The sequence below is a fragment of the Saccopteryx leptura genome, chromosome 2 (assembly GCF_036850995.1).
Source record: "Saccopteryx leptura isolate mSacLep1 chromosome 2, mSacLep1_pri_phased_curated, whole genome shotgun sequence".
NCBI classification, from domain to species: Eukaryota; Metazoa; Chordata; class Mammalia; order Chiroptera; family Emballonuridae; genus Saccopteryx; species Saccopteryx leptura.
In genome coordinates, this window is record NC_089504.1 from 21268955 (window position 1) to 21292468 (window position 23514).

The 23514-nt window shown below is 51.8% G+C and overlaps 1 protein-coding gene across 4 annotated transcripts in view; it reads right to left on the bottom strand.

Moving 5' to 3' along the window:
- The window catches only part of RGS3 (regulator of G protein signaling 3), a 121172-nt gene that overhangs the window by 76541 nt on the left and 21117 nt on the right, over positions 1 to 23514 (bottom strand). For 2 of the 4 annotated variants that reach the window (XM_066367364.1, XM_066367366.1), the window contains exons 6-13: positions 19386 to 19446; positions 18205 to 18295; positions 17518 to 17573; positions 11704 to 11785; positions 10693 to 10798; positions 9604 to 9955; positions 8724 to 8763; positions 2676 to 2872 (exon numbers count right to left, since the gene is read on the bottom strand). In XM_066367364.1, coding sequence (XP_066223461.1) covers positions 2676 to 2872; positions 8724 to 8763; positions 9604 to 9955; positions 10693 to 10798; positions 11704 to 11785; positions 17518 to 17573; positions 18205 to 18295; positions 19386 to 19446 — 985 coding nt within the window. Of the gene's footprint in view, positions 1 to 2675; positions 2873 to 8723; positions 8764 to 9603; positions 9956 to 10692; positions 10799 to 11703; positions 11786 to 15696; positions 15809 to 17517; positions 17574 to 18204; positions 18296 to 19385; positions 19447 to 23514 lie in introns of those variants that run through there. The other 2 variants (XM_066367365.1, XM_066367370.1) reach the window with 1 other exon arrangement.

Sequence of the window (23514 nt, forward strand, 5' to 3'; positions counted from 1 at the left end):
TGCTGGAGGAAAGATAATAAAACAAAGCCAACCACACACAACTAACCCGGATGGGTCTTACAAATAATGTGAAGCAAAGGAAGCAAGGCCCCCAAATACATGCAGTGTGGTTTCACTACAGAACATTCAAAAAGAGGCCTAACCAAGTGTGTCATTTAGGAAAGCACACATATATAGTAAAACTAAAGAGAAGCCAGGATATGACTGTCACAACGTCAGGCCAATGGGCACATCTGCTGGGGACGAGGGGTCCCAATCAAGAGGAGATATACGTGGCCTCTGGGGAGTTGTCTTAGTGGGAATTCCTTTATCTTAGTGCGTATCTGCATTATAACTATTTGTTAAACTGGACATTGAAGTAATGTGACATATTTTGGTGTATATATTTTATAATTTAAAAATCTTTAATTCGCCAATATGTCTGATAAGGGGTTAATAACCAAAATTTATAAAGAACTTCTCAAACTCAACACCAGGAAGACAAAAGAACTGAATAGATTCTTCTCCAGAGAGGACATACAGATGGCCAATAGATAGATGAAAAAATTTTCAACATCACTAATCATCAGAGAAATGCAAATTAAAACCACAATGAGATACCACCTCACACCTGTCAGAATGGCGCTCATTAACAAATCAACACACAATAAGTGCTAGTGAGGGTGTGGAGAAAAGGGAACCCTCCTGCACTGCTGGTGGGAATGCAGACTTGTGCAGCTGCTGTGGAGAACAGTATGGTGTTTCTTCAAAAAATTACAAATGGAACTGCCTTTTGACCTAGCTATCCCACTTTTAGGAATATATCCTAAGAATACAAAATCACCGATTCAAAAGATGATATGCACCCCCATGTTTATTGCAGCATTGTTTACAATAGCCAAGATCTGGAAATAGCCCAAGTGTCTGTCAGTGGACGAGTGGATTAAAAAGCTGTGGTACATATACACAATGGAATACTACACGGCCATGAAAAGGAAGGAAATCTTACCTATTGTGATGGCACACATGGACCTGGAGATTGTTATACTAAGTGAAGTAAACCAGGCAGAGAAAGACAAATATCATATGATCTCACATATATGTGGAATCTAAGGAACAAAGTGAACTGAAGAACAGAATAGAGGCAGAGGTGGGGTCACAGGGAGCAAGGGACAGCTGTCAGAGGGAAGGGGGATCAGGGGAGGGGACCCAAGAAGGAGAAGGGATTAGTGAAATTATATATACATAACACATAGATACAGGTAACAGGACAACAAATACCAGAGGGAAGGGGGGAGGGAGTTAGGGGGAGGGGGGCCAAGAGGGTATAGTGGGGGACACAGGGGTGGGGGTGAGGGTGGGACACTTGAATTCATGTTAACACAATAAATTAAAATTAATAAAAAATTTTAAAAATCTTTACAACTTTTAAAACACTCACTTTAGTTTTTTTGTAAAAAATTATAAGTGAAAATGAAGGATGTCAAGACTTTTGTGGTTACATCACAAGACAGAGAAGAGAACAGGAGAAAGGCAAGAAAGAACCCTACTGATGGAGTTGTCTGGAGAAGAATGTCACCTGCCATAGGTGCACGGTGCCCTAAGAAGTGTAGGTAAGACAGCGACAGTCCTAGAATCGCATGCCAGGAAGACAGAGAAGGAAATAATGGCCAGAAATGAAGCCCTTGGGACATTGCCACCTTTATGTTACTGATAAGAGGATAAAATAATCAAGTCTTTATAGACAGCAATTTGTCAATATGTATAAAGAGCCTTTAAAACATTTATGACCTATGACTCAGTCAGTTCAGTTCGAGGAATCTCTTCCAGGGAAAATAATCAGAGAGGAAATTCATGCACAAGGATTTTCATCTCAGAGTTATTTAGATAGCAAAAGAAGTAGACATAACATAAGTGCCTGAATACAGAACGGGTTAGATAAATATGGCACATCCATATAATAGAAGGGTGTGCAGCCACGACAAAACACAGGCTCAAAGAGGATTTCATGATGTGGGAAATGTTCAGGCAATTTTTGTTTAAAAAAAGCAAAAGGATATAAAATGTACAATAAGACCTGTTTGGGTTTATTTGTTTGTTTGTTTGTTTCTTTAATTTGTACATGCACACAGAAAAGACACCTAAATGCTCATATTGGTTATATCTGAGTGGTGAAATAAATAAAGACTTGGAACCAGGGAAGGAGAAAGGGAAGAGGAGGGCACAGTAGAAGGGAGATGTAAGTGAACCTCGGACCACCAGCTGGCACTGCCAGACATGTTTGCTCACACCAAAGAGACCAGACAAGATGCCAGACCTCAAACTTCTACCTTGGTCCTTTCTAAACAACAAGCCACTGGCTGAGCCAGGAAGCGGGAGCCTCTGCACACAGGCCCTGCGACCACACAACAAGCAGCAGCAGTGTGCCTGGCCTGTCCCCGGAGAGAGGGCGTTGGGGGAAGCAGGGAGAAGACCCCTTGTTGCTGGGCTCCCATGCCCCTACTCTCCTGCCCCCCTCCAGGAGACCTGTTCCCTCAGTATAATCCCCAGAATCCGGAGCACATTAAGCTATTTGTTTTTCCCTAAAGGGAGCCCTTAGTCCCAAAATGAGGCACCATCCCTGAGTCTTGGGGTAATGAGCCCTCGTCTTTCTCACCTTCCCCCGAGGGAGTCCTTGGGGCCAGTCACCAGCTCACCTGAACAAAGACGGGGAACACCAGGACCTTGGGGGCCAGGGTGACATAGGTGCCATAGCTTGAGTGTGGGGTGTGTGGCCTCATGAGCGAGCAGTTCTGGTAGTTCCCGTGGCCCTTCATGGTCTGCACCGTCTTCATCAGCCGAGACTTCTTCCCCAGGCCCGTGTAGGACTTTCCTTTACTGGGACTCTCGGATTCTGCAGAACAGAGATGGGGACGGTGAGGCATTCCATTTCTCCTGCAGAGCCAGCCGCTCTGCAGAAACAGGGACTAGGCTCGGTCAACTGCCACTGCTGTGAGCAGAGCACGTGTGGTAGGCCAGGCCCCGTGGAAGGTGCTGCAGGCAGGCCTCAGAGGCTCTTAGGGGGGAGGGGAGGGGCACAAAGAAAACTAGATAGAAGGTGACGGAGGACAATCTGACTTTGGGTGATGGGTATGCAACATAATTGAATGACAAGATAACCTGGACATGTTTTCTTTGAATATATGTACCCTGATTTATTGATGTCACCCCATTAAAATTAATAAAAATTTATTTATATAAAAAAAAAAAGAAGGCTCTTGGACCTCAAGGAATTCCCTCACAATCTGTGCAAGATGCTGACATGTTAATAAGCAACCCCATGGCTAGGACAGAGCTGGGAATCATTAACTGTGGTGGAGGGTGCAGACCCCATCTGGGGACCCAAGGCCTGAATCAGACCTATCAGTTTGACCTCATACTTATAAAGATCAGGAAATCTCTCCTATTTGAGAAACCAGAAGATCTGACCGCACCGAGGCCACAGTCCCACCTAGAACAACCCTTGGAGGAGAGCAGGGGCTGCCCGGGTGGCAGAGCACGTGCTCTCCACTTCCCCCAGCCCCACGACTCCCTGCACACACCCAGCGCAGCTCGCCCATTCCATTGCCTCCCAGGCCCAAGGACAAGGGACTGGAGATCAGGTCTCTGCAGTGGCAGCAGAGACAGTGGGCTTGCCTAGGATGTATCGGGCTCCGCCCTCTATTAGCCAAGGGAGCTGGAGCAGCGGGGCTCACTTAAGTCAGTCCAGAATGAGGAATGAGGAGTGGCACCTGCTGCTCAGTCCTCAGGGAAGGGCACCAGCTTGAAGCCAGATGGCTGTGCTCAAATCCCACTCATCAGCTCACTGGCTTGGTGACCTTCGGCAGCTCACTCCCCCCTCAGAGTCTTGGCTGCTTCAGTTATAATAATTGGGTTATTAACTGCCAAGTTTACTGGGTTGCCATAAGGATGAAAGGAGATGCTCCAAGTAAATCCCCTAGAACAGGGGTCCCCAAACTTTTTACACAGGGGGCCAGTTCACTGTCCCTCAGACCATTGGAGGGCCGGACTAAAAAAAAAACTATGAACAAATCACTATGCATACTGCACATATCTTATTTTAAAGTAAAAAAACAAAATGGGAATGAATACAATATTTAAAATAAAGAACAAGTAAATTTAAATCAACAAACTGACCAGTATTTCAATGGGAACTATGCTCCTCTCACTGACCACCAATGAAAGAGGTGCCCCTTCCAGAAGTGTGGCGGGGGCCGGATAAATGGCCTCAGGGGGCCACATGTGGCCCGCGGGCTATGGTTTGGGGACCCCTGCCCTAGAACATGGTCTGGGACCTATACATGTGCAATAGAAGTTAGCCGCTAACTTAATGGTTCTTCTTGTTGTAATTCCTCCACAAGGAAAAGCAGGTTAGTCAGGTGCCTCAGGGACTCTGGGAACTCTAGACTTTATTACAGCCTAGGCTTGGCCACCCACCCACAAATTATTCACTCAGAAAAAGAAGAGGGGGAGGAGACACCCCAGGGAGAGAGAGCAAAAGGCTGCAGGGGTTCCTCTTTAAGGGCACACTGCTGGACACACAGTCTCACACTGAACAGGGGTGGCCAACAGGACTTTATCACGCCCCACCCCATGGGCAGAGGAGCAAAACATAGAGCAGCTAAAAAGTCAAGGGTTCTTGGACGCAAGCAGGGAGGAGGCACACTCTGGAGCATTCAGGCTCCATGCACCCCTGGCTCCGCCAAGGGCTCCTATTGCCAGGTGGGCAGTTGACTAGCCCTCTGTGACCTGCATGTCCTGGGGTTAAGGCCTCCGTCCACCACCGCCAGTCTTGGAAGCCAGAGGGTGAGCCGGTGGCGTGATCCCAGCACCATCTCGGGGAAGCTCCCCACCAACGCTTGGTCCATGGCTTCAGAGGAAAAACTCAGCTCAGAAGGTTTCACACTTGCTTCCTACGCCCACCTCATACCCCTTCTCACCAAATGAGGTGAGAAAAACAAGTCAACATCCCACACACACCAGTGACCACCTATCCCAGCTGTGTCTTGGGGCAGCACTCAAACCATAGTCGCTTAAACCACTTCCTGCCTCTTCCGGGAGGCACTTAGGCCAAGATGGGGGCGGGGACGGGGGTGGAGGGGTGTACAGACAGACGCACAGACATGGTTACGCATCCCCTTGTCGGATCTGGCCCTGACATCAGTCCCAGGACAGATGGGTGCTGCCCCGGCCCTTTGGCTGAGAGAACCCACTCTGTAGTAGACTTATCAGGATCACTTTGTAAATTATAGAAATGTCTAATCATTGTACTGTATACCTGAAACTAATATAACATTGAATGTCAACTGTAATTGAAAATTTTTAAAAATTCAAAAAGAACCCATCCTGTGTCTCTCAGGGTTGAGTTGGACAGACACCTGGACTTGAGAACTGGCTTCCCTAGAGCCTGCTGTGCAACCCTGAACAGGCTCCTTCCCCCTCGGAGCCTGTTCTCTCCGTCGGAGATCACACAGACTGCGGCCTCGCCTGGCCCGGGCCAGTGTGGGGGACGCACAGGCGAGACCTGATGGGGAAGGCTTTGGTGAACGCACCAGAGCATGAGTTCACAAGGGGTTATTACAAACCCCAGGCGAACATCTAATCCACCCATCAGGGCTGGCATTAGAACAGGACTGCTGGGCCTCCAACCATACTGCGACTAGAGCAGCCTCAAAGTCGACAGTCTCATTTCACACAGGCAAGCCTAGATTAAAGAAGGCAAAACCACACAGGACTGACGGGAAGGGGACTGAGGCAAAACAGACCAGAATTAGAGACAGGTACCATTTGCTAATGTCAAAACCTGGGCCCTGGGCCCCCCCAGTCTGAGACGTTTAGAAGAATGCATCCCTTCACTCCCTGAGTGTAACTGCCCAGGGTTGTCACAGTGCCTTTGCCTTAGGCTTGGAGAGTCATAAGAAAGCCATTTGACATACACCTCTGTTTTCAGGTAGGAAAGGTCTGCTCAGCTCCATTTTACAGACAAGGCTACTGAGGCCTGCGTTGGTTGAGTGACTTGCCCAAGGTCGTTTGGCCAGTAAATGGTACACAGCCAGATCAACCCAGCCTACGTTGGCTGCCATGCCCTCGAGTCTGATCTCCACATTCCTGGATAATCTGTGGCAAGTGGGCAGAGCTCTCCAAAACTGATTATTTGAAGTATCTTTTTAAAAAACAATCCAGATTGCAACCCAGCTACTGAGCTCTGTGAGGGCAAACTCTGTGACGTCCCTCATGCTACCTCTTAACCACCTCTGCTCCACCCGTCTCGCCCTGTTTTGCTCCGGCACCTGCCTCGTTGACCAAACAGTAAACAGTGATTACTCGGCTCAGCTCCAGCTTCTGAGCCGAGCCCCATCTGCCATCCCACACCAGCAGGGACCAATCTGAGGCTGGGCCGCCTTCACAGGGCAGGGGACAACGCTGAGACTACCAGCAGCCCCGGGGAACATGCCCACCACAGGCGGGCGGGCACCCCAGGCCCCATTCAGCTCAATCTTCCCTCTTGAAAGGAGGCCAGGCATCCCAGCCAAAGGAGGGAACAGAAGTTGACACCCTGGTGACAGCCTTAGCCACTGGAGAGCCCTGAGTATGTTTAAAGGAAGCTTTGTGCCCTGAATTCCACCCCTTCCTCTGAATCCCAGGCCCCAGGCCTAGCTATAAAGACTTGATCCCTACTAAAGAGCAAAGATGTTCTTGGATACCAAAAGGACTTTTATTACGAAGGAAGGTGAACTTCTTCATGTAATAGATTCAGAAAGTTACTGTCATTATTAATAGCGTCATCGCCTTACTTGTCCTTCTCCCTGTGGCTTAGATGACTGTGCCCTTCTTGGGTCAATAAGTTGTGTATTCTCAGAGGGGAATTGAAATGTGGACACAGGTTGGGAGGCCAGTAGGGAGACTCGGAGGCTCTCGCAGGTTCACAGCGAACCAATTCCCAACTACCAGCTCACCACAGGCGATCCACACCTCTCCACTCACTTATTCTGTGGCCAGTCTGCAAACCCAAGAGGCCACCGAAGTCCCTCTCCCTCTCTCAGCTGAGTGACAGAAATTCAACTGAGTACCTGCGGTCCGTCACACATCTAGCACTGGACACAGAAATGAGATGGCTCCGGCCCTGCCCTTAATGAAGTCACCATTAGCAGTGGCACCTCTACTCTAACCTAATGTACCAACTAAAAGCTTTTTTAAAACCCAGTGTTGAATTGCTGTTAGACTCCTCTCCAACAGGAACACAGAGTCATTTCCGACAGAACAGGCCCAAGTACCTAAAGGCCCCAGCCCAGAGAAATGATGTCTCCTGTCAACAGCACTGAGCCTGATGGGAGCCCTTTCCCCCCAGAAAGGCACAGGCATTCTCCCGAGTACCCGCTCCAAGCGAGCATCGTCTTCCCCCTGCTGATAGAGGGGGGCGGCCAGGACGCAAGTGCAAGCAGCTGGGAGAAGGCCACGCGCAAGGAAGGAGGCCACAGGCACGCTGCGGGTACCAGAGGAAGGGCCCGGCATACCCAAGGGGGCATCACGAACCGCCTGGCAAGGCTGGCCTCAACCTTCCAGGTACTCGAGCCCGAGGTCTCCAGCAGGCGCATTGGGAGCCTAAAGGAACGCCCAGCCGGCTCCAGCATCAAGACTGATATCTCAGGCTTCCTAAGAGAAGGAAGTGGTTTTGAGCCCAGCTTCTCTCCCTGGCCCTAAATAATCGGGACCAGGGTTTGAAGGCCGACAGAGAAGAGTCATTCAAACAGCAGAGACACCTGTGCGCTTCAGAGACAACCACCCTCTGTGTAGCATCTCTCCCTATACAGGCTGTTATCCACCACCGCTATCTTCTTTGACACTTCCACAGTCCTCTGAGCTGGGAGTTATCAGCCCCATTTTATAGATGAAGAAACTGAGTCTCAGTAAGGGGGGCATGAGTTAATCAAAGTCACACAGCTAGAACTCCAACCTGAGACATCTCCTTCCAAACCCCAGGCCTCCCTTCCCTGCAGACCTGACCGTGTTGCCCATAATATCTAACATATATTGGTTGCTCAGTAAAATTGGATAAATCTCAATTGAGGCCCTGGCTGGTTGGCTCAGTGGTAGAGCATCGGCCTGGCATGCAGGAGTCCCGGGTTCGATTCCCAGCCAGGGCACACAGGAGAAGCGCCCATCTGCTTCTCCACCCCTCCCCCTCTCCTTCCTCTCTGTCTCTCTCTTCCCCTCCCACAGCCAAGGCTCCATTGGAACAAGGTTGGCCCGGGCGCTGAGGATGGCTCCATGGCCTCTGCCTCATGCACTAGAATGGCTCTGGTCGCAACAGAGCAACGCCCCAGATGGGCAGAGCATCACCCCCTGGTGGGCATGCCGGGTGGATCCTGGTCGGGCGCATGCAGGAGTCTGTCTGACTGCCTCCCCGTTTCCAACTTCAAAAAGAATATAAAAATAAAAATTAAAAAAAATCTCAATTGAATGCCTGAGTCCTAAACACCACCTCTCAGATGCTCGGGTAAGATGCCCTCTTTCCTCCTTGGGCAGGCTCCAAGGCAGAAAGACACTGGTTCAGTAAGGGAGGAAACACACCAAGAGGAAACTGTGTCAACTCTCGATTCTGCCCAGAAAGCCTCCGACCCCAGAGGAGGAGGCTGGGCCTGGCCTCCCAGCTGACCTCGCCATCTCACAGGCTCAGAGGTCACCGCCGCAGAGGACTGACTCACCTTCGGGGATGGCTTCCTCCTGGTACACAGGCCGCAGCAGCTGCAAGGCAAAGACAGGAGAGCTACCTCAGCCCCGGGAACAGGGCAGGACACGCCCGCAGGCTGCCCACGCCAGCCTTGGGGTGGGAAAGAAAAACTGTGGGGCCCCAGGGAAAATGGCAGTCCTGCTGCCACGCTGGGAGGGGGCCTGGGAGGGACACGGAACCCAGAGTCCTCCAGAATATTAGAGTTGAACAAAGCGGTAGCTGTCAACAAGTTTAATCCCTTGGCCAAGTCCCCAACCCCCTTGATGGCAACTTGTTCCAAAGAGTGTTCCATGGAGCGTTGCACTGTGGGATGCTAACAAGCCTGCCACGAGGGCACACCGTCAGGGGAGTCCGGGAAACGCCGCGTTAAACAACGCTAAGCCACCAGCTTCACTACAGGATGCCACACAGGCTACATGCATGGGGCTATTCCTCAAACTTATTTGATGTCAGAACACTTTTCTCCCCCCGAGTATCTCATGGGATTGCTGTCTTGTCTGGGGCACGCACTCCACCGTCCCATCCCACGCCATCATGCCATGTCCGTCTTCATTCCTCCAGAGACAGCGGACTCACCACCTACCACACGGCAGCCCACTGCACTGTGGAAAGGGGCAGACTGGCACAAAGCTCTCCTTTCTTTTGAGGTGCAGTCTTCTACTTTGTGACATCCCCTGGTTCTGGGTCTGTGCTCTGAGGCCACAAAGACCCGCCTGCTCTCTCTCTCTCTACCCAGGACAGCCCTGCAGCGGCGGAGCTGACACACACCCCTGCCTCCTTGCTCAACACTCCCAGCCCCCGGCCTCCCACAGGGACCCCTTGCCCTTCCCCTTCCCCGAACCAGCTCTCCATACCTGGCTCCCAGGGTTCAGCGGGGCCAGGATGATGTAGTTGGGGTCGGCGGGGGCCGTGGCCCGGGACAGCGCAGGCAGGGTGTGCTGGCCCCCGCGCTTGGCCACCTCGGTGTAGCGCTCCCAGCCTCCGAGCAGCAGCCCGTCGGAGCTGTCACATACCAGGTGGCAGCTGTGGCGCTGCTCGGGCCGGGCCTGGGCCCCATGGGTGCAGTTCTTCTCCCGCTTGTTGGGGGGCAAGTGGAGGTCATGCGTTGACTTGCAGGACGCCCGCCGCAGGACCCCGCCGTCGGGGCCGGGTTTGACTTGGGGGACCATGCGCCACACAAGCAGGATGATCTCACTGTGGCAGCTCCTAGAGAAGGGGAGGTCACATAGAGAAATTGAGTCGAGGGGAGACCATAGTCAGCCAGGGTGGGGGCTGCAGGGACAGAGAGGGAGAGTAAGGGAGGGGGAGAAGCCCCAAATGTCAGGGAGGAAGGGAGAGAAGAGGCCGTGTAAAGCAGAGACAGCAGAGGGGTCCCTCGGGACAACTCTAATTGACTGGCAAAGGCTGAAAGGAATGCAGAGGCCAAGGCCAGGTTAAACAAGAAAGAGGGCCAAACTCAATTAATGACGTCTGTTGGGGGCAAAGCATAAGCAAGGAAGAGCAAGCAAAGCATCTACATGCGACCCCTCATCTAGCTACTCTAGAAGCAAACCTGCATTGGGCCATGAGGTTCTACTCCAGCAGGTCAAAATTTAGAGGACCCAAATATTTTGAAGAATAATTTTTCAAATTGTGCAGTTGACACACTTGCAACATCTACACATCCTTTAAAAAAATGGGCTTAGCTCTGAAGTAGCAGAAATAATTAGCTAAAGTAGAATGCTACCCCCTGGAGCGTCGTCAGGAACCACAGGGTTCGTTTGAGAGCCTCTTCCCCGCTGTTTGCTCTGAGCCTGAACCTTCCATTTGCAGGCTGAGAAATGGATTCCCTGAGGAGCAAAGTGAATTGCTGACAGCTAGGCAAAGGACAGCGGATAAGGCCCGTGTGCCCAGGGCTGGGCGTGCCATCAGTCTGGGGCCTCAGGCCGCCTCTGGCCCCTCACCGGATCTCATGGGCCAGCTCCACGCATTTCCAATGCTCCACGGGCCTCTCGTTCAGCTGTAGCACCGTGTCCAGTTGCTGCAGCCCTGCCCTCTCTGCTGGGCCCCCTGCAGGGACAAAGAAAAGAACTCAAGAGCTCCTCAAGCCCACCACTCCCTCAAAGGAACTGGGGGCCTTTGCTTCCCCAGTGACCTAAGACAAGACTGCCCTTCTCTGGTTCTTCATCTGCGAAATGAGGGGCTGACTGTGGTGGCTCCCAGGAACCTTAAAGAAACACCCGTTGACTGTTCACACATCTCTGATGTCCACCCTTCTAGCCAGCACCCCGCCCACCTCCACAGGGCCTCCCACACTTCATTCATTCCTTTGGCACCACGCACTGAGCGCCAACCCTGTGCCCGCCTCAGTACAGGCACTGGGGGCACCCAGATCACCAAGCCCTGGCTTCTCCCCCTAAAATGCTCGCTCTGTGATTAGGAGAAATCTTTTCTTTGTGAAGGATAGGGAGGGGATGCCTGTTTTTAAGTGCCAGTTGGGCTTGGAATAGGAAAAAGTGTCAATTCCAGAGTTAAAAAATGACTCATTTTCTCATGCAGTTATTAATGAAAATATAGGTTTAGTTCCTGTTTGTTTCCTGTGTGGGAAACAAAATATGAAAATCTGTTCTCATTTTGATAAAAGCAAAAAAAGAGTGGGTATATTTTCATAAACTTCAATTTCATCTGTAGTTTAAAAATATTATTCCTGCCCTGGCTGGGTAGCTCAGCTGGTTCAAGCGTCATCTCAATACACCAAGGTTATAGGTTTGACCCCCGAAACTATGGGAATCAACAAAATCAATAAATTTAAAAAAATTTTTAACAAATAAAAATAATAATATTGTTGTTTTCATTTTGAAAAACCAGGATACACTTTGCTCTACTTTGGGGCTCCCTCTGCAGTTCCAAGGTCTTGTTTGCAAGGCCCACATGTGTGGCGGCCAAGTGGGGCTGTCATCACCCAAAACACTCACCTGAATCCACGGCCTGGACTCGGACCGGAGAGTCACAGCAGATGGTGAAGCCAAAGCCGTCTTTCCCCCTCGGGATGGTGATCTAGGACATAGCCCAGCCCAGTTACTCCCAGAAGCTGATCCAGGTCGGGAAGCCCATAGGCCGCACCCCAGTGTCACCCTCCTCTCCAAGGGAACTGGAACCAAAAAGGAGGCCGGCCAGCCCCTCAGTGTCCCTGTCTCAGCCTAGGAATCTTGACCACTGGATTGTGGGCCAAGCGGGAAGGCTAGAAGCTCAGGGCGCAAGCAAGCCCACACTGACACAGGAGGCCAGGATGAGAAATCTCAGGGGCAACTTCGCCTTCCTTAGCTCAGCTGACATGCAGCCCTTTACCAAAGGGCCCACGGGACCTGCCATCCCCATTTGGCCTGTGATCCACTGCTTGCCTGATCCCTTTCTCCTGTTCTCCAAGGCTTCACAGAACATGGGCCCAGGGCTGGTCCTGTGCTGAGCACTCAGGGACAAAGCCAACCTGGTAGCTGCCCTCCCAGAGAACCGGAGAGAGAAGACAGGGACACACACACTCACAACTTCAAGTCAAAGGTGACGAGGCAAGTGCTGGGGCTCTCAGGGCAGACCACCACCAGAACCTCAAGGCATCCAGTGCGGGCTCGCAAGGGAGGGGACAGCGAAGGACACAGTCACGTCTCCCTGCTGAACCTGACCTGGGCACTGACTTCACTGGGCCTGCTGAGGCCCATGTGCATGGCGGCTCCACAACTCCTACTTGCAGAAGTCCCCTGCAAGGGCTGTGCCTTCTGGATGCTCTTTACAAGGCAATTGTTGAGCTCCTGTTCTATATACCAGGCTCTGCTAGGCACAGAAGCATGAAGCCTTGCTCTCTGGCTCCCAGAAAGACATGAGGATATGCAGGTTTCTCCAAAGCAAAACAGGACACGACAAGCACGATAGCAAACATGAAGACAGTGTTGGGGACAGTCCCCTGTGCTTGGTTCCACGCGCCGCAGGAGCTCAGCAAGGGCTCAGTTAATGAGGACAGCCTGGCAGCGCCCGCGGCAGCAGGAAGCTGGGGGGTGCAGTGCAGCCTGCTGACTCAGCTCAGTCCAGCCCGCTGTGTACCCCCGGTTAGGCTTAGGTGGGCTACAGAACGCCCAGCAGGCCCACCCCAGAAAACTATTCCAAGCTGCTGGGAGCAGCAGACCTTAGGGAGCAAAAGTCAGAAAAGTGCTTCAGTGGCATCCCATCCCCAGAGACCTCCTGAAAGTGGACGCGGGGTGGGCCCTGTGAGGCTCAGGGAGGGCGTCCCAGGCAGGCTGGGGACAGGCCGTCTCAGCAGTCCTGGACAAGGTCAGGGCTCCCCGCTTGTCAGGAGATTCTGTCTCCTTCCTGTAGAGGTTTTCTCTTCCAGGCTAGGTGCCTGGCATTCACTTGCCAGCTGTCCCTAAGGCCAGGCTTGAGGAAGGGAAGGGCCAGGGGGCCCAGGGTAACCAAGGCCCTTGGAAGCTGCCGGGAGGCCCCTGAGGCCCTGCTTCCCACCAGCCCTGGGCCTCGATTCAAAGTGAGTTTGTAAAACAGGAAATCTGACAGACAAGGGGAAGGGGGAGGGGGCAGGAAAATACCCTGTTCCCATAAGAATTCTGGGAAAACACGCAGCTAAGACAGGAAGAGAAAAAAATGGAAAGAAAGAAAGGAAAACAAACTGGAGCAAGCGCGGAAAGCCCAGGCTGAGGCTGAGGGGAGCTGTCGGGGGCCCGGTCCACTCCACACCACCAGCAAGGGTTTTAGGGGCGCTCGCCCTCACCCCAAGCAGAAGCTGCGATCCCAAAGTCTTGCCAGCACTTCCTCAATCCTACCCCACAAGGGCCACCGCCCACCCCCACCCCGGCCTGGGCGCAGGCTCTGGAAAGAGGTCTTAGCACCTGCAGGCTCCATGCTGACAGTTTGGGGGCTGGCCCCAGAGTTGAATCTGAAGTTGAATCATGTGCTCCAGGAAAACAGCCTCCTGCACCCACACTCGGGTCCCCTCATTCAGGTGGCACTGAGGACTGGAGCGCCTTCTGCTTCCTGGGTACCAGCCTAAGAGGAGCCAGCCAGGACAACAGTCCAAACCAGCTTGTGGTGGGGAAGGACGGGAAGAGGAAAGGGCATCAGGAAGCAAAGGGGTGGGACCAAGCGAAGGAAACAGGATCACTCTCCGGCCATCGGGAACAGGGACCACGCTGACAAGACAGCGTCCCGACAGCTCGGAGTGGAGTGCAGGGCTAGCTCAGTCCGCCCACTGCCGAGAGAAACTGAAGCCTGAGTAAGCGGCGGCCTCCAGCTCTTAGCCCGCCTCCCTGACCTCAGGCCTTAGGGTCAGGAGGTGAGGGGCACAGCCCTTCCCTGACTCCGGGACCTCGATGGCTCCTGGCAGAGGCCATCCTTCCTGAGGGTAGCCCTTGCTCTTTCCTGTCCAGCGCAGGAACTGCCACTGCTCCCAGATCTTCCCCGTCCCGGCTCCACACCTCTGCCCTCCTGCCTGGTTTCTGGTCCTCTTCCATGCCTAGACTTCCAGCCTCAACTGCGCCACTTATTGAATACCGCCCGCAAGTACATATCAGGTCCTGTGCCAAGCACTAAATACACAACAGTCCTTTTATTCTCCCAGCACCATAACTGTACACTATCATCCCTTTCCATTGACGGGGAGACTGAGGCTCGGGGAAGAAGGGTGACGTGCTCGAGCGCCCCAGCTGAAGAAGGGCAGAGCTGGAGTTGAGCCCAGCCCGACAAAGCTGGTGCTCTCCACACTGCCCCGGTTACTAGTGCAGGACTGTCCTGAACTTGGGCCCCAGAGCCCCGGGCCCAGCCCACCCTGACACCTGGCGCCATCCTCACTGCCGTGCTCCCCAGCCCTCCAGCCCACAGTCCCCAGGTGACCAAGGACCTCTCGACCTCCCATCCAGGGCGCGCTCGGCTCGCCACTCCCACCCAGATGCTGACGTGGCGGGGCTCTGCCTGGTTCCAGGGCAGGAGGACTGAAGGTAGGACGTGTGGGTCCCCTGGCCAGGGAGCCACGGGGCCGGAGGCCCCTGCAGGCATCTCCCTCAGGCCTAAGGATGCCTGTCCGAAGAAGTCATGACCCAGATCCCTGTTGGGTCATGAAAACACACATAGGTCTTTTCTATATGTATTGATCAAATCAGAACCATTTCTTAGCTCCCTTCCAGCTGGGACATTCCCAAAATCTGGATATCCCTTGCCTTCATCCTTGCTGACCCTGTGGCTTTTTTATAAGAAAGAACGTCCATCACAGTTCTGGAAGAGGCTCAGAGATGAATGGACCATCACTCCCACTCTGCCCTACATCCTAAAACCGGGGCTGAGCGGTCAGACCCTCTCAGTGAAGTCGGGCTCCAGAGCCAAGGACCTCAAGGCATCACCGGGAGAAAAATCATGTGTGTTCTGTATGGGTGACCATGTACATGGAAAATCATATGTGTGCACATATACACAGAAACAGCCTATCTCACATACAAGCACACGCCGACACAGGCAGAAACACAACTACACACACAAACGCAGGACAGGCCCTGCTGTCCCACTGGAAGCCGGGAAAGAGCAATACTACAGTTAGCAAACAACACAAAACCTAGCTGTTCAGCAACGTAGCCATTTCCATCCTCAGGCTTGGGATGCTTTTCTAACCCACATTCCCACAAAATAAAAGTAAGAGAATATCAATGAATAATCTCATGAAGGACATCCGCCAGCCAGTGTCAGGACAACGCAGAGCGGGGCCTCATCTGCCCCTAGAGAGGGGTGCTAGGTAAAGGCTAGATAGATCTTAGGTCCAGCTCCAGCTTCGGTACTCCCCCTAGATCAAAATGAACCTGCAAGGCTCAGGAGGGGACTAGGGAGGCCTTGCGGGGAGAGAAGTCCTGCTAGAATAAGCCCCCAAGCCTGACCCCCAAAGACAACCCGCACAGCCCCCCAAAGGGCCAAGTACCCACCTGGCGGTAGCGGCGCTCCGAGCACACCTTGCAGAGCCCATTGAAGCGGTTCATGGCTGCAGGTCCTGCCTCGGCTGCCGCCCCATGAAAACCCAGCTCTCCCCCCAGCAGCGGGAGCCCGCACTGCGCCCCGTCAGCCTGGCATGACCGCCCTGGGAAGCCCGCCCCACAGAAGAATGGCAGGAAATCACCTCTCACCTCCCCAAGCCCTGTCTGTGCTGTGTGCCTCTGCACGATAAGCCCGAAGGCTTCCTGAAACCTCAGAATGACAAGGAAGAGGGAGAGTTTTATATTAAAATTCCTGTCAACTAGTTAGTATTCCCCGGGCCCAGCGGGGAGAGGGTGCCTTTGTTCTGGCTGCATTCTCCGCCACGGGCCACTTTGTGAGTCGTGTTCTCACAAACACCCCTGGCCATAGGAGAAGCCAGGCAGAAAACACAGCGCACTCTACAACAAAGCTGCCTCCCCCTGCAAATTCCAGGATCCCCAGAGCAAACCCAGGGGACCAACACAGCCTAAAGAATCAAAGCACGCATTGGGGTGTTGCACCCTCAGACATACCATCTCATGACAGAGAACATGAAACACTTGGAGTCTGAGGACCTGCCTGCCACTCAGCAGCTACTTAAAAGTCAGTTTCCTCACTTATGGAAGCGGGCTACTTTAGGATCTGCTTAGCCCATAAAGGTGAATTGGGAAGGGATTTCTAATTACCAGATTTTATCCATGAAGAAGCAGGGGCCTAGAGAGGTCAAGGTCACACAGCTAGGTAGGATGGAGCTGGGACCTGGACTCCATTCTTGTTCACTGTCTTATGGAGCAGTACCTGGTGAGCCTAGCCCTCCTTATATATACCTCAGAGCCCCTGGGGAAACACCCACCCATCCACCCACATCCTTGATACCAGAAAGTGTCCCTTCATCCAGCTCACTTTGGTTACCAGTGACAGTGGGTGGGTCACCCAGGTCACTGGGCCTCCATCTACCTATCACACGATGGGCAAGTTGAACAGGTAACTTGTGGGACTTTCCTTCTGCCCCAACAAAGCCTCCAATAATCACACCCACTTGGCTGAATCCTACAAAAGCTTTGGGTGTGCAAGCCCGGGAAAATCAAATAACTCAGAACAATGCTCAGGGCCTGTGTGCAGAAGCAGGACTGTTCCAAGCCACCTAGAAACCTGCAGTGTTGATGTCCGGTAATTCCCACAAACCACCAACAAGGCCTCCTGGGACTGTCCTCTGTGACTTGGCACAGGGGGCTACTCAATCTCTGGGAGGTTGGTTCTCCCTCTCTCAGTTGCTGAAGAAAACCACGTCCTGCGAAGAGACGGAATGAATTTGGGGGAATTCTCTAATCCCTACGTGAAGGTCCCTCCCTAGATTCAAAGCCCCGATGAAGTGAGAACCATCGGTCTCAGCTCGAGACTCTCAGCTGCCCCCTGACATTGAGCAGGCCTAAACCGAGAGGATGACTTGGCCTTGGTTCCAGGGAAAGCAAGGGGTCTGGGGGACCTGTGGGAAAAGGAGGACTTGGCTTCGAGAGACGAAAGTCAAGAAGATCCAGACTCCTCCATTTCCAGGGCCTGGGCCTGGCTCTCCTGGCCCTTGCCCCGAGCATAAGTAACCCGAGAAAAGCCTAAGAATAATCCCTGTAAAACGTACAACTTGCTGAGTTTCCAAGCACCATGTGAACCTGAGTCTCAGGCGCCAAATGCCGCCCTGTCTATGGGTCTCCTGGGCAAAGGGCCAATCAGGAGCAGGTCAGAGCCCAGAGCAGTGCTCGGGTCCCTCGAATCCTGCCCAGGCTAACCCCACCTACCTGCAGTTTCTCCCCGTTCTCAGTGTCCCCACCTCCTGGCATTCTCAGCACCGGGTCTGGAAGGCAACAGAGTAGCGTCAGAAAGTTTCTGCTGGCATATAAGGTCCGTTCCACAGAGGACCAGCCCAGGCGGCCAGGCCCGTATGGCTGCCCAGGTCACTCCTGGCCTCTGGGATGTGAGGATGGATGCTCGAACTCCGGTCAGACAGGAGCTCAGGAGCCAGGACTGGGTATGGGAAGGACAGAACATAGGAAATGCAAAATCCAAGTCCTGAACCTCAGGATTCATGGCCAGGCCTATGTGTCCCATCCACAGAGGTGGGTTCCCCAAGGTAGCGAGGCAGCCGGCAGGGATCCTGGTTCCACTGAGCCCGGGAAGGCGCCATGCAGGAAGCTCCTGCAGCCTCTCCCTCCGTGAGCAGTAGGGCTGAGCCACGTGGGGCCAGGCCTGTAACCCTCTTTGAGGAAAGTTCAACCCGATAAAGGTACCTGGGCAAGAGGCTGTCTGCCACCCTCATTCTAGCAGGTGCTTGTGAGAAAGAAGTACCTGGACCCATAGTCTGATCATAGCTGGGGTCACAGCTGCCACAAAACACAGGCATTGATGCTACCTAGGAAGGGAGGAAGCGGGGACACCCGTGGGGGGGCAGCACATCTGGACAGAAGCTGGAAGTGGTGTGCACGCACCTCTCAGGGGCCACAGTCGCCGCCTGGCCACCTTCAGGTGCTTGGTCCGGCCCAGGTCCTCCCCCAGAAGGTAGTACCAGCCGCTGACCTCCTGTCACAAGAGAAGACGTGGCATGCGGAGGGTCAGGCAGCAGCCAACCCCCCTCAAAAGGCAGCAGCTGGAGACCCTCCCTCAAAAGCAGCGTCTCTGCCCCAAAAGGAACTGCCGTGCCTACACCTCCAGGAAGGCCTCCCTGATGCTATGGACAGAGCTGGTCCTCCCTCCTGCCAAATTCCCACAGCCTCTTGACCCTGAAGAACAGTTTACTGGCATGCCTGCCTCCCCCACTAGGCTGGCACTATGCCTGGTATACAGTAGGAGCCCAACAAATGTTGGCAACAGAAGGGAGGGGAGGAGGGACTGATGGAAATGCCATAAAGTAAGACCCGGAGGCCCCTGAGCAGTCCTCGGGGAAGAACGTCGCCCAACAGGGAATGAAGCCCCGTGTGCAGGCAAGACCTCTGGAACCCACATGCAGGATAAAGGGTCCTCAGCCACCGACCCAAGTCTTCAGTTCCAGGATACAGTTAGGTGACATGGCCCCCTGGCAACTCCATGTGGCAGGCTTCCAGGACATCTCCAAGGATATGCAAAAGGCACATGTCCCGCCCCTGCTCAAAAACCTCCAGTTTGGGGGTACAGCACAGAGTAGAGGTGAATAGGGATTGGCTGCCCAGGGAAGGGGTCTCCAGACCCTCACCTGGCCAGAAGGAGAGCTCCATAGAGGATGCTCACTCCACCCCTGAGCACCTGCTGGGCCCAAAAGCACAAGACCTGGTAGATGACATCAAGACGCCCCCTGGAGCAGACCATAAGAAGCACCTGCCCTCCTCCTCCGGGGAAGTCCCAGGAGTGCTCTCAGCTCTGAGGGACCTGCCAGTGTCCTTAATGGCAGACACTGGGCCTGGAGCTTCCTGGACGAACTTGGGACCTCCTAACAACTGCTCTCTAGCAAAAATGAACAAGAAGGGACCCAAACCCTTGGTCACACATATGACAAATACAGTATTGTTATTCAGACCACAGGGCACCTGTCTCCTTACGGCATCATCTCACAGACAACAGCCTTGCCCAAGGGCTTCCAGAAAAAACACCACTGGCATAGAGGAGATGACTCCGCCAGAAGCTTCCCTAGACTCACCTTGTCCTGAGTCAGGAGAGACCTCACCCCGAAGCTCATGCAGCCAATGAGTCCTCTCTGTCTGGGAGAACACAAAGGCTTGAGTCAGCACCTTTCCACTGGGCTATGTCGGGAAACCGATTACTGCGTGTAACATAGGCTGTCAGATGCATTGCACTTTACACCATCTCATTTGATCTTTCTAACTTCATGAGTTGGGCTGGAGAAAAGTTACTTCTCAATTTCACAAATGAAAAAACTGAGACTCAGAGTTGGTTCCCTTCCCAAGGTCATCAGACTAATTAGTAGCAGTGTCACATGGGGAACCCAGCTGTCTTAGGACTAGATCATGGGGCCGCACTCCCTCCCTCAACCGCAGGTTTTAACTATTCTGGTGCCAGTAGATCCGAAGAGCAGGTCTCCACAGGGAACTTAAGCTCCCACATTAGGGGATGATGTTCAATTGAGGACAAAAGCCATGGGACCTCAATCTCAAGAAGCACAATGTCAGGTCCAGGCAGGACCTGCACAGCCCTTAGCAGTGTCAGATCGAGATCCAAACCAACACCCAATGTCGCCAGGACCAACCTGACCTGGACAAGTAGGCATGAACCAGGGTCAAGAATCACAGAGATGTCCCTGGTGAAAGGCTGAGCTCAGCTGGGTCCTTCTTGGCTAAGAGTAATTCCAAGTTTCTTGAGGAGTGTCCACCATTGAATCCCAACAGTCAGGGACTCATTGATACTTGGCAGCTTTCAATAATGATGACATAGACTAATACTAATGAAATGCAAAACGTAATCTCACTACTGTGAGAGAAAAGGAAATTTACAAGTATGTAGTGTAACGAGAAAGGCGCTCGTGAAAATATTAACAATGGTTGTATCTGGTAGGCGGGACTAGAAGGGGTTTGTTTTCTTTGGGTTTTCAGTGTTTTCAAATTTTTACAGGAAACAAGCAGTACTTTTGTAATCAGAAAAAACCCCCAGCATAAATGTATTTGAAAGTAGTTCTATTCTACCACATCGTTCCCTGTCTTAACACTAGAGTTGCTCTTTAATTTTTCTATTCTTCCCTCTCCTAGCCATCCCCAACTCAGACATCTTCAGAGATCGGTTTACTATTAATCAGAAAACATGGGTATTTAGACTGGAGCATAACCCTGATGCTTGACTTCAATGTCTGAAAGACCTACACAGACCTAGCATGTTCTGTGGAAGGCACAATAGCAGAGCCAAAGATTGAATGAGCTTCTGGATGGGTAGTGAACTCCCTAGAGAGGTGCCTTCCTGGAACCTGGTCTAAGGGGGGCTGAGCGAGGCTGGTGGCTGCAGCGAGGGGTGCAACCCAAAGCCCCCCAAAACCCTGTGCAAGTTCCATGCCCAGAGACTGGTCCTGAAGACCCAGGCCCGGCAGGTCGCAGGCAGGGTTCAGGCATGCGAGTCCGGAGAAAGCACCTGCCCAGCCTGCCCCAGCCAAGGACCAGTGGTCTAGAAGGCCTCTATGAATACATATTATTTGGATTCTCCAGAAAGGGTAGTAACTCCCCACCTAACAGTCCTAAGCAAAGCAAAACTGACTTCTTCAGGGTAGTCAAACCAAGTGAGGGGCGGGGATGCAGAAGCGGGGAGCCTGATCCTCAGACCAGTGAACCTGCCCTGCAAATGCACATTCTGCACTGGGCCAGGCCCCTCCAGTTACTCTCTCTGCTAGTCCCCCTGCTCTCACTCCCTGCCCCATTTCCTGCAGCCTGGGCTCCACCTACTCCCTCTTCTTCCTTGCCCCCTCCCACCATATTAATAACCCACCCAAAGAGGACAGCGTGATTACCCCAGTAAAGCGACCCTTCCGCATCCCCCCTCCTGCCCACCACCAAAAACAAATACTCCTCCCTCCTGGCAAGTGGCCAAGTCAGCATAATGGGGAGAGGCAGCTGCAGGGACCATCGCAGGCACAGACACTGATCTGAGTTGCCATACAGAACAGCCTTGTCGAGGCTTTGCTGAAGTGCTCATCACTGATTTAATTTTGTTTGTCAACACATCCAAGAGCAAGCCAGCTGGTATCTAGGTGCCCATACTGCCTTGCTGTACACTTTTCTTCCACACTGGGTATGCCTGTAACTTTCTCAGTCTCCAGGCACAATGATTTAGCTGTAATAAAGGCAGCCTCTCCCTGCTCTTTGGTAAGTTCAATTTTTATTCCCTGGTGCTTAGAGAATGCTAAATTGTTAATAGCCTCCTGTGAGTTTTATTTCCTGCTTAGGGCCCTCCAATGATTTTATGATAAGTCAGGCAGAGTAAATTGTCACAATTAAGGTCCATAAGCAGGACCCTCTTTCTAAGTGTTCTTTAATGGGATATTCCTCAAGCCTGCTTTTGAAAAATCTTTGGAAAAAGAAAGACTTCTTTTATATGCAACCTGAGTGCATAGTCACATACCAGTCAGCTTGTAAAATTGGGAACTAGAAAAAATAATGGGACCTAGTACTCACCCTGGAGACTCTGAAATTTTGGTAGGCACAAAGTCACAGGGGCCAAGCCTTCATTACTTCTGAATGCCAAACCCTGAGCTCAGGGTTTGGTGCACTTGAAGGTTTGGCAAATGGATGACTCCATCATGCCCATGATTGGCAGGCACTGGGCAAGGAGCCGCAGTATTAAAGAAACAAGACAAACATGCAGGAATTTAAATAGTAGTTCAGGACAGCAATACAGGGGATGTCACTAGATAGGGCGAGATTGACAGGTAAACAGCGCAGGCAACAAAGGGTGAAAGCTCAGGGAGGCGAGAGGTAGTTTAGGGCTGAGATACTCGAAGACAGCCTAAGAGTTAAGCCAGAGAGAACAAGAGGAAGAGCATTACAGGCAGAGGGAACAGTCAATATAAAGGCTCAGAGGTAAGGCTTCATGGAACAGTCATGGGGAATAGGAATAGTACTTGGCTCAGTTTACTTTTGAGCATAAGGTAGGAGACCTACTACAAAACAAAAGGCATTATTTTGAGGGAATGCACTTTAATTCTCTCTCTCAGGGATCTTAAACTATTTCTGTTGCAGTGTTACTCCATTTAATCTCAATCTATTTTTAATTTGATGGATTTCATTGAACACATTTTCCATTCATTTTTTCTTTCCTTAGTCACAGTCATCATCTCTGGTCACAAGCTTCCTAACATTACAGCACTGTACTTGGCACTGAGGTCGTATTTATGAAAGGAGATCAAAGGAGAGAGTACACTTAGAGTGCCCAGGGCCGTGTGTGACACAGAACAAGCAGACTTTCCCTAAGTGTCGGTACTATTAACATAAAAGATGATGTTCTTCAAACTTACGTGTGTGTTGCTGTTGAGTTTTAACTTGGTGCATAACACTGCAATCCTAAGAATGTTTGCCAGCCACAAGCTCTGCAAATGTTATAACTAGAAGCTTCAGTTTGGCTTTCATCAGATATCAAACAAAACCTTTAAATAGCTTGGTTCACAGTCAATGATACTAAGGAATTACTGGGGTTTTTAAAGCCATCTTTTATAGATATATAGAGAGGAGATGATGTCTGGGATTTGCTTTAAAATAATCTGCTGGAAGAGAGGAAAGTGGGTGGGGCATAGATGAAACAAGACTGGCCTTATATTGATAATTGATGAAACTGGGGCCATATATTAATCATTGATGAAGCTGGGCTATGAGTGTAAGGATTTATTATATGCTTCTTTCTACCCTTCCATATGTTTGAAAATGTCTATAATTTCTTAAAAATAGAACCTGAAAGCTGAAAGTCACCTTAGAGATCGGCGCATTTTACAGATGAGGAAACTGAGGTCCAGAGCGGGAAAGGGACTTACCAGGGTCTCACAGTGAGTCTGAGCAAGGCCAAAATCTACTGCTCTGAGCCCGGTACACTCAGCTCCCACTGTGATCACCACGCTGGGTTGAAATCAGCCAGCCCTTCCCCAGAACTTCTTTGCAGACCATCTTGTTTCCCTAATATAAGTTTATAGCCATCACTGAAGGATCATGAGAACTGATGAAAGAGATGCTTCCCTTTTATCTCCTATCAGTTGCAAAATGTAACTGCCACACACGCAGCTGAATGGCATATAAACTACACTATAAATGCTATGGGAAGTAGTCCAAGGCCTGAGGAACACA